Source organism: Saccostrea cucullata, unplaced genomic scaffold, assembly GCF_032062105.1.
Source record: "Saccostrea cucullata isolate Sc308-1 unplaced genomic scaffold, CSIRO_AGI_Scuc_v1 ctg23, whole genome shotgun sequence".
NCBI lineage: Eukaryota > Metazoa > Mollusca > Bivalvia > Ostreida > Ostreidae > Saccostrea > Saccostrea cuccullata.
The window spans coordinates 96,973-107,942 of record NW_026932470.1 but is presented as its reverse complement, the minus strand read 5'-3'; the positions used below and the strand labels follow the sequence as shown (position 1 = coordinate 107,942).

Sequence of the window (10,970 nt, the reverse complement as noted above, 5' to 3'; positions counted from 1 at the left end):
ATTTCTTCATATTTTATTTATTTTTTAGTGAAAATGGTTGAAATTTACAAATGAGAATATAGACACTTGTTGAATATCTTAAATTAAAAATCATTTAAAATATCTATGATAGTAAGTCTATGGCAGTTGCCATAGAAACGGTTGTTTGGAAATGCGGGGGAGACATTACTGCGTTTATTATCAATTAAATTCTTAATACTTGTAATGAGCATAAAACCGCCCTATGTGGCATATAAAACGAAAATTACGTCATTATTGCGATTGCTTGATATTTTATAAGCCTTTGTATGCGCGTTTTACTGATTTTTCTGGATATTTAGTTTATTAATTGGTGATTAATTGTTCACCTTTGAGTTGTGAGACAACGTCATATTCCGATCAAGTCACAAGTTTTGTGAAAATCCCGGGATCACTCTATCTTAAATGCTTGTATTATTGACATATGCTGGGGAAAATACATTTAGTTACTGGTTTTCCAGTGGCATAAGAAATTCAAGAAAAGTAGAATTACCATGGACATTGATTAAAGGTGTGGCCACCTTTAGGAGGCTCTGTTTTAAGTGTTTATCCCCCTAGACAAATTAAAAGCGTTAATAAACGTTGTCGGCTGACGTACTGCTTTTGACATTGCTACTGAAATTGGAACATCATATGGAAAGATGGGGAGTATTTTGAAATCAGTGAAAAAAATGAAGATAAGTCAATGCGAGAGGATATCCAGGCTTTTTTTGAGATAAAGGCAGCATTTTGAAGAATTACGTATTCCAATTGGACATCAGGGTGAGATGCGTCTATAGCGTAACGTGACATATCTAACTTGACGTTACGTTGAATTCTCCCCCGGGTTTCACAACAATCCATTTTCAGAAAGCTCGTGTGACCTTCTTTGTAATTGGAAAGTTGTGAAATTTTCCAATATTGTTGCATTTGGACTCTAAATTATAAATATACCTATTGTTTGCTTTCATCAAATCACGATAAAATTTTGGAAAGAAATTCCACGAACTTTTGGATCAACCCTCGTATATTAAATAGTTTCTTTTATTTTCACTGATAATTGTCATGTAGAGAGTTAACTATTTAACTATTTCGGCTCAATATTTTTGAAATGATAAAAGAGGACATTGTCAAAAAAATTATTTGTAAAATGTAACCGGAAATGATGTAAGAATTATTGCAGCCATCCTCAAAGCAAAGTATGTAACAAGTTTTCTTATTGGCTGTCAAAGTGTCGTTGACACAACCTTCCCTGTCAACTTTAGAATCCAAGGTTGAGCAGCTACGAACGAACGCCGTCTGTCGATCTGAAATATGACATTGATAGAAACAAGAATTATATCCAAGCCTTATATGAGACAGAACATCATAGATTATTCATAAAAACTTGGGTTTTGGATTATAAATATGTATAATGTATCTATTGATATATTTTTTTTTACATATCAATAGGGTACATTATACATACCCAAGTACATCAAATTAGCTATTTGAATTGATTGATTGTATGCATATGTGGTTTTACACCCCATTTTCGAAGGACCATTATACCCAAGGACTTAAAATTTAGACCCGTACTCGGCATTCAGGTTTCATCCAAAAGACCCCCGATTTTCACTTCTATAGTACTCTTGTCATTGTCTTTGTTTCATATGCAATTCAAACGAGTCAAGGCGAACGCAAGGATTCTCCTGAGCTTATACAAAAAGAAAACTTGCCATCAGTGATCTTCAAGATTTGTACGTGCCTGATTCCCGTTAACTCTGGCTTGAATCTTGAAATGTCCCATTGGAATAAAAACTCTGTCTCTTTTTATGATCTCGCTGATTTGAGGATTAGAGGCATAGTATATTGTTTTGAGTTACAGTGTTTGTATATTCAATTCAAATTTGTCCAATTCCCATATGGTTATGGTTTCTTTCGTGCTCAGCTATGATTAAAATGAAGTTGAATGTAAATGTAAGGAACCATGCAGTGGACGGCTTGACAAATCTTGCTGAATGACAAACTAATCGTTCTCGAGACTGCAATCTGGATTTTTGATCAGTTCATCAGCAAAGAGACGGCCATTTTGAAATACCATATCAGAATCACTTCGGGAAATGTTTGTTCTAATCTTCTGAATTACCACTCTACTTTTACGGATGATAATCTAAATACCTCCAAGCCTATCAAAAACCACTTTGACCTGATCATCTGTGGATTGGATCTGAGATCTTTGACAGTAACGTTTCCTCCTTGATTAAAGGATCTGTTAAGAAAAGTCTAATGGACGGGCCTTTTTGCTAATATGAAAAATTGAGTATATCTCAGTGACTTATGAGGCTTGAAATAAGATGCAGTGCTTCTACACAATTTCATGAAGCTTGGTTACTTGAAAGCAATACTAAAATACGAATACTTTGACCAAGCTTATGCTCATGGAAAAATTAGATTGACTGTAGAAATTTGTGAGTTGGGAATTTTGAAAGAAATTGATAATATATAATTGATATATATACCTCTCCACAAATTCCATGAATGGTATTGCCTATATCTTTACATTTACTCTTAAAAATGCTTGAACACTCCAGTGAGAGGGGGGCAACTATTTATCAATGATACTGTAAACGTCTTACATTAAGCGGTGTATTCTATTTAGCGATTTTGGCGGAAAGCAGAGTCCGCTAATTCAAGTACATCGCTAAATGTCTTGTATATTAACTTTAATAAATAGACATTCAGACAGCGATAAATCAAATGTACGCTAACTTGTTGAAAATTGAATTTCCGCCAAATATCTTACACGCCAAATATAATACATTTACAGTATCTTAAATTCAACACATTCACTTTAACGTAAAAGGGCGCTCCATCTTCTGACAAAATAGATAATATTGTTAAAAATATCATCAAGTGAATTAAGACATCATTTAAATGAGATTATTTAATTTGGTCGAAAAATATCTAAAGATAAAACACAATTTATGTGGATAAATCCAGTTTTGTATAAAACAACAAAGTATTCGATAAATTATTGAATAGAGTGCAGTACCAAATTCACATAAACTTAAAATTGTTGATTTATTGGGTAAAATCCTTGATGCTTGAGATTGAACAGAAGAGAGTGATTTTTTTATTCAATTAATGCGTGCATGCATGTATATTCAATTATTGCTCGATTTCTGAATTTATTAATCTAATTGATATAGTTTATTTAGTTCATTTGAAGGGAACAACAATTCAATTATTGTGCTTATCAAATAAGCATGTCAATATAATGTTGAATTCAGAATTGAAAATATCATTAATGAGCGATAGAGATCTTCAACTGAATTGTTGAATTAGTGTCCTTTTATAATTATTAAAAACGTCAAATGATTAAATATATCTTCAGCTATCCGAGTTTATGTTGGATATAGAAGTGTAAACTGTCAGTTTCTATTTACCGTTAATATAGATCCTGGTGATGAGGCACCCATTTCTTTTGCTTGTCCTCTCCAGACAGTCGGAGGGGTCTGGCGGGTTGCTCTCACATTTAGGATCGCGCTTCGAGTCGCACTGAGCACATAGAGTCGTGGAATCTAGGATGGAGACAATGGATTTAATCTGATTTGATTAAACATATATTATTGATACATAACCAAGTGTTTTTCTAACTATCTTAGAATGTTCTCACCAATACAAAAAAAACAAAAACAAAAAACAAATCATACAAAACATGTGATGTACATAATTGTGATATACCAGTACATGAAAGTTCAAGAAGAATAAGGATAAATTTGAGTACATAGAAAAGGAGAAGAGATAGTTTCTAAAGAAGTGAAATGGATGCAAAGAGAAGGAAAAAAGAGAGTGCAAAGAGAAAGGGGAGAGTGAAAAGAGAAGGGAAAAAGGAGTAAAAGGAAAATGGGAAAGAGGGGAGTGCAGTGAGAAGGAAGAAAAAAAAGAGTACAAAGAGAAGAAAAAAGAGTACAAACAGCAGGAAAAGAAGGAGGGATCAAGAGAAAAGGAAAAGAGAGTACAGACAGATGGGAAAAAAAATTCAGAAAGAAAGGAAAAGTACAGAGGACAAAGAGGAGGGGTAAAGAGCTTTTTCATTTACAATCTCAGCTGCTTGTGAAATAAGTGCTCTGTCTTTTCTGGAAGAGACAAATGAGGTGATAGCTGAGAATCGATACCCGTCCTCTATCGTACAAAATGACACTCTATGTTAGGAATGAGCATCCGTTCCTCCTTAATTCGAGCAGAAGAAATGGGTGGGCCTAATCTCGAAAATGGATTGGTGAGGTTCTTTAATTACACCAGAGGAACAGAAAATCGACCAAAAACGGGCACATTCAGGAGGCATTTCTGTCGTAAGAATCTGTCATGCTAATTATGAAAGATTTCATGTCCTTGAAGCTTTACATCTACAGCTGTATTAAATTAACCATGCCAAAAAAAAAAAAAAAAATGGGAAAAGCAAAGAAAAATGATTATGGTTCAAGCCTGCTATGTTCAAGGGATCGAAATATAGAAACTCTATAACATTACATCATCAAAATTGTACCACAGTTCATAAAAGGTCTTGACTTTAACGGAACGATAGGAAGTAAATAAATTTCAGAATAACTACTAAGTGTAGTATAAACTTGAATTTAGAAAATATTGTACGAATATGTTACCGTTTTTAAAAGAATAGGAGAAATTTGATTCAATAGGAAGATGTCCAAAACATTCATAACAAGCTAATTCAGAGAATTCGTGTCCCCCGCTAAGGGAAAAAGTCGGCTCCCCCTGACTGAATTTGTAGAATTATTAAATGTATACATGTATACTGAAGGAAATAAAATACATGTATGTCAATATGCATATAAAGATTTGATTGCTTATTCTTTATTGTGTGTATAGAAGATTTTTTTATATGGAATATTTATCACCCTGTAATGATGATTTTATAACCTCATAAATTTTTCATTTCACATGCTGAATACTATCATTTAGTAAAAAAAAAAGTATTTAAAAAAAAAAAAAAAAAAAGAAAGGTTCGACCGAGATTCGATCCCAGGGCCTCTCACATTTGAAGCGAGAGACAACCACTAGACCACGGAGTCGCTTTACCCGGATTGAAGTATATGCAGAACTGAAGTCACATACATGTATATATTCATGTTTTCATGTTCGGTATTCTCAAAATTTTACACAATCCATGGTGTTTGATTTATTTAGCCTTTATTAAACAGTTATAATAGATGTAATAAGAACATAAAGTCCGCCGAGAACCTGTTTTATACGCAATAACTCTCCTCATGCCCCTGCGCTAAAAATAGCGACATGTAATACTATAAATACTAATAAAACAAACGGGGCGGGGCACTTTGAGAGGGGCGAGAGACGTCCTAGGGAGTTTTGGTATAAAATTTCATTGCATAAGCTCAAAATCTTCTTGAAATATGTTAGAAATATAAGTTAACCGGAAATGATAGTGTTACACACAGAGAGAATGTATAAATTTACGACCTTGAACTTTGACCTTTTGACCTCAAAATCAATAGGGGTCTTTTTTAGGCCACAGGGAGTTGTTATGTAAAATTTCATTGCGATAGCTCAAACGGTTCTAGAGATATCGTGTGGAAACGAAAGTGTTTTAACAGACAGAATTTGCTTATTTATGACCTTGACCTTTGACCTTTTGACCTCAAAATCAATAGGGGTCTTCTTTAGTCCATAGGGAGTTGCTATGCTAACTTTCATTGCAAAAGCTCAAAGGGTTCTCGAGATATCGTGTGGAAACGAAAGCGTTACAGACAGACAGAAAGACGGACGGACGGACGGACGGACGGACAGACGGACGGACGGACAAACCCAAATTAATATCCCCCACTTTTCAAGCGGGGGACAATAACTATGAATAAATAATTATCACCCAAAAAATTAAACAAAAATATTGCATATTCTGGAACAGATAGCATTTTTCGATCCCTTGTAACAATTAATTACGGAAAGAAAAAAATTGAACATTCTTGGAAGAAAAGCAATAAAATTGGCTTCGTGGTAGATTCTAAAACTCTGCGTTTAGTAATCGTGCGATTTTCCATTATATACTTCTATCTCATTGAACACAATCACCAATCAACTGTGATACAGCACGGCATAAACACAATAGGCCCATGGGCCTTAACGCTCACCCGACCATCGTGTTAGAAATTTATATCTAGACTTATTCCTCCCACCCGAACGAACTTGAATCTACACTACCTGAGGATGCTTTCATACACCGGGTATCTACGACCAATCATGGCTTTACCGTTCATGAGAAAAAGTTTATTTAAAGATTTTTCATATATATTCCTATGTTAAACTTTGATCATCCATTGTGGCCCCACCCTAAAAGTTTGTTTGAATAGTATTACCATGGACTAAGAAACACATTTGTTTACATCTATGATGGACTTTTATTACGCATTACCCTAGACTCTAAATCCCTAGACCATATCAAAGATGTATTGCCACATTATTTTAGTGCACATATATATAGTTACGATCACCAAAGGATTTTTTTTAAGTTGTGAAATTTGAGGTCCCCAGGATAAGGGTTCTAGTGTTTGGGAAGGGGCGTCATATTGTTTATACTTGTATACTGGAAATGCGTTATATGTATTTGTACATCTCTGCTCAGGGGAATCAAAGAGGCAAATAGGTTGAGAATTGTACTATATAAGGTATTTTGTACCATTTCTTTTTTGTTTGGAAATCCTTTAAAACTTGGTCAAGGGTTCCAGTTCTAGGGATGAATAAGGCCTCTAATAATAGCTTGTTTTCGACTGAAACTGAAGTATAAAAGTTATTACCCTTTACTATTCATTAATATGATGTGTATTCATTGAATGTCATGTCATCCAGAATTATACAAGATTTTTTTTATTGTAAAGTACAAGAAGTCTTTTCTTAATTTTTAATCATAAACAAAGAATAAATCATTAAAAAAGACTTAAATAACTTGTAAATAAATGTTCCGCAGAGATGAATGAATATCTATCACAGAGGCATTGTAAAGTGGTAAGTATTGGACCTTAACTAAGCACTTTCGTTTAATTTAGTCTGTATGATTCGTAATGCACTCGGTATTAGACTAAATTATTTGCTGATCCCAGGCCCATGCAGGATTCAAAAATGAAACTAAGTAAAAAAAAAAAATATTTTTTGCACTGAACTGATTAAGAAATGAAGTATTGATCAACAAAAAATATTTTGAAGTAAACTGATGCTTCGTGCAAATTAAGAGTTTCAGTTCACAATGAATAAACACTTTATTTTTTGTGTTCAGTAAATTGAAAAAAAAAAACTCCCCGGACTAAACAAATACCTGTACAAATGTATATTTTTTTGACTGATATTTTAACCTTTAAGCTTCAAAAATCAATTGAACAATACAAACTTAAGCCAACTTACAATGTAGAGACAGCGGTAAGAAAATTTAAAGCTACTCACCTGTTATATGGCAAAGAAACCCCAGAAATAAAGAAATGATTCCTGTCCACATTGTCACTTCAGCCATTGTCTTAAGGCATTCCAAATTTGTCAAATATACAAACTACCCAAAGATGGTAAAAAAATCGAGGCTTGTGGAAATAAAGAAGTCAACAGTATCCTATGTGCTAATTTGGGTCTATTCAAAACAATTTGAATATTTCCGTCCAATCAGGGCTTTGAAATATGCGTTCTTTTCATAAGTTTCCACCTCTTGAGATTTTGAGTGAGTTCCCTGCTATTGATATTTCATATTTTGCATTTAGTGAGAATCTCCCGTGAGTAATAATCTGCTGGTTCTGTGATTTTGTGAGATGTAAGGATCGGGGATCCACATCTGGTTAGCGACCAATCTAATTATAGGCTTCCTTTTGTCTGCCGAGGGACCGCGATGATGGCTTGACGTATTAGGCAGTTAGGGATCACTCCTTCCCACTATAAAAGCTTATTACTTTGATAATGACAGTCAATACAGGATAAAAAATGATATGAATTCACATAACTATGCGAGAAAATATCATATCTTCCTATGACTAAATACCGTCTTCACATTTGTAATTCCATGTTGGTTGATCTTTGTGAGAATTCAAGCCGAAGACAGTTCCTTACATCGAACTTAATGAAAGCTATGTATAACTCTCGCTTTCTCTCGTATACATGTATAATGTAATATTTCCCTATACAATACCACATTACGCCATATAAAGAAATATATTTATATAAATTTTATTTTGTTAAAAACCTTTCTTATTATAAAACAGGTATAAGTTGGCATTAAAAAGATGCTTACGTTTCTGTTCGACATTATCTATGCACCCGGTAGTTCTTGCAACAATCTGTCGGAATTCCCATGGGTATCATTTGCGCCCCGTTTTAACAGACCTATTTTTGTATATGTATCCATATGAAGTATAATTTATTACATTATATATCACATACACAAGAAGAAGAAAACACTCGCTTTGGCATTCGACTCGACATTTAGATTTAACAATTAACAATAGTAACTTCCATTCATGTCGACTCGAAAATTCGGAGAGTTAAAGCAGAAGCTACACTTCTGCAGCTAGGTCTACGTATGAACAATTCTTAGACGAGAAAAGCTACAGACAAATAAGTTGCTGAAACACAGATATCAACGTACAGTCTCGCTTGAAGTAATTATTTTGCAAGTTCTATGGTAGATACAATGACCTTATCAGCAAATACATTCTATCATTAAGTCAAATGCTGACTGACATTTTCATACTAATTGTTAGGCCATTGTTTAAACAATGAGTTTGTCACGAATTTCCCCCCTTTTCCGATTATGACAAAGAGTACATGGCGGATGTGAAAGGTTGATAGGGTATGCTCAATCCTTCATGCCACCTGCTCCACCTCTGGATGTTTTAAAATCCTTTGTATACTCTACTCATGATTTGTACAGTTAGAATGGACTTTTACCTTGAACACTATTTGTTTTACCCCTACTTCATAAACAAATATATTCAGATATACCCATGACGTTCTATCAATTCTTTAAGTTTTTACATCATTATCAATTGTGTTTGATATGACTTCTTTCATTTGAAGGTCATCAAAGTCAAATAATGAAAACATATTTTATTAACAATAATATTTTTTTGTGATTTATTGATCAGAAGGAAACTACATTGATTAAAATAAGGTACAGTGTAGGATGACTGATTTTATGAGCCAAAGTGAAATTATCAGTTATAATTCAGTACAGTGGGGTTCGAACCCGCGACGTAATAATCAACTCCTTATTTCGCGTCTCTAGTAAGAGTAGACGCTCTAACCACTGCACCACGCGGGCGATGTTTCGTGAAATATCTGATGTGGTAACGTTTCTTTAAAAAAATGACCAAATTTGTTATATTGTACAGAAATATTCTATGAAGTACCAAAACCCTTTTACTGTTCAGACATACTGGCCAGTATATCAGTTCTTACGATATACATGTACAGACATATAATTTATTGGACGGAGTATTAAACCCTTATGATAAACAGTCATATTGGACTGGATCAATAAAACTGATAAAGCACTGATCTATTGGACAGATCGAGTACTTATGTGCTGACATATTGGACAGAAGACCACAATCCTTACAATGTACATACATACTAATATTGGACAAAAAACTGCAATTGTCGACTTATGTTTCCACCATAACTGCCTTTCAAGATAAGTAAGTAACAAAAAATGATGGTGGAAACGCTACATGTTTTGGTAAACCTTTATGCAGCAACCAAATCTAAATGAAATATTTACAGCGCTACATTAAACAGGTGTGATTGAGCTTGAGACAGCTAAACTGTCCTCACTAACGCCCACGCCACACCGTAGCAGATAAGTGAACGCTTTACGGAACATTGCGTTTTTCAGTCCGAAAATAACCCAGTTCAGCCCAGAGTTGACCAGCCCCATAATGGACAGGAATTTTCTGAGAGTCATCATTGTAGTATTATTCTCCAGAAACAGGGTGTCAAATATAACAATCAGCAGATACGGGCCCCAGCAGATGGCAAAGGCTCCGAGTAAAAGAATCATGATTTTAGTCTTTCTGTATGACTTGCTGGTTATTCTATGGCGGTCCTCTTGTCGCTGGATAGGCTTGTCACAAATTTTAAACTGACTCCATGCGGTTCTAACCACCTTTATGTACATAAAAAAGTTTACCACTAAAGATGTAGTGAAATAGATGAACATAATGCTTTTGAAAGCCTTTGGCCAAATCCATAATATATCACAAGGGACGTTTTCTTTCCATTGGTTCCAACCAAGAAGTGGGAGCGAGGCGAGTAATATCGACAACAACCAGCACATCGCGATTACAATCGACAAGGATTTCCAGGTACATATCGCAGCGTGATGCAAAGGATGGACTACAGCAATATATCGCTCCAATGATATTGCAAAAAGGTTCATAACAGATGCTCCAAGAAGCATATCGACCAGGGAGTGGCGGATCAAACAAAAATACTTTTGTCGAGCGAGGTCTTCATGAGTCAGAAAGACGAGGTCATAAGGAATGAAAACGAGGCCAATAAGGAGATCCGATACGGCAAGGTTTCCGACCAAAACATAAATACGTTTACGGAGACGATGGAACCTCAGCAGGCTAATGATGATCAGGAGGTTTCCCACGATGATAGGGCCTATGATGGTACACTCCACAATAAAATATGTCGTAACTAAGGATTCGTAAGGAATATGTGTAATATTCCTCCACTCTTCGGCTGCTGTCATCTTGTTGCTAATCCAGCATAGAAATAATTAAATTCCTAAGTTGTCATGATTAATATCATTAATTGCAGTGTATCGATTCAATCAAAGGATACTTGTAAAATGAGGCATGTTTACGGTGAAGTTTTAGAGACAATTACGGTATTGTGGCTGAGGGCATGCAATCACTAATAATGGACATCATCCGCTGTTCTCTGTCATAACAAACGTGATGGGGAGGCAGTTTAAT

General features: G+C 34.7%; 2 protein-coding genes across 2 annotated transcripts; both read right to left on the bottom strand.

The window, feature by feature from the left end:
- Positions 1–550: 550 nt before the first annotated feature.
- On the bottom strand, positions 551–7,900 carry LOC134235214 (uncharacterized). The gene is made up of 3 exons (XM_062717351.1): positions 7,450–7,900; positions 3,426–3,560; positions 551–1,304 (listed from the first exon to the last, which is right to left on the bottom strand). The coding sequence occupies exons 1-3, from the start codon at positions 7,514–7,516 to the stop codon at positions 1,081–1,083; spliced, it is 426 nt and encodes a 141-aa protein (XP_062573335.1). The 5' UTR covers positions 7,517–7,900; the 3' UTR covers positions 551–1,080.
- A 1,326-nt stretch (positions 7,901–9,226) lies between these two features.
- On the bottom strand, positions 9,227–10,970 carry LOC134235183 (tyramine/octopamine receptor-like). The gene has a single exon (XM_062717296.1). It carries the CDS (start codon positions 10,742–10,744, stop codon positions 9,776–9,778), a length of 969 nt encoding a protein of 322 aa, XP_062573280.1. The 5' UTR covers positions 10,745–10,970; the 3' UTR covers positions 9,227–9,775.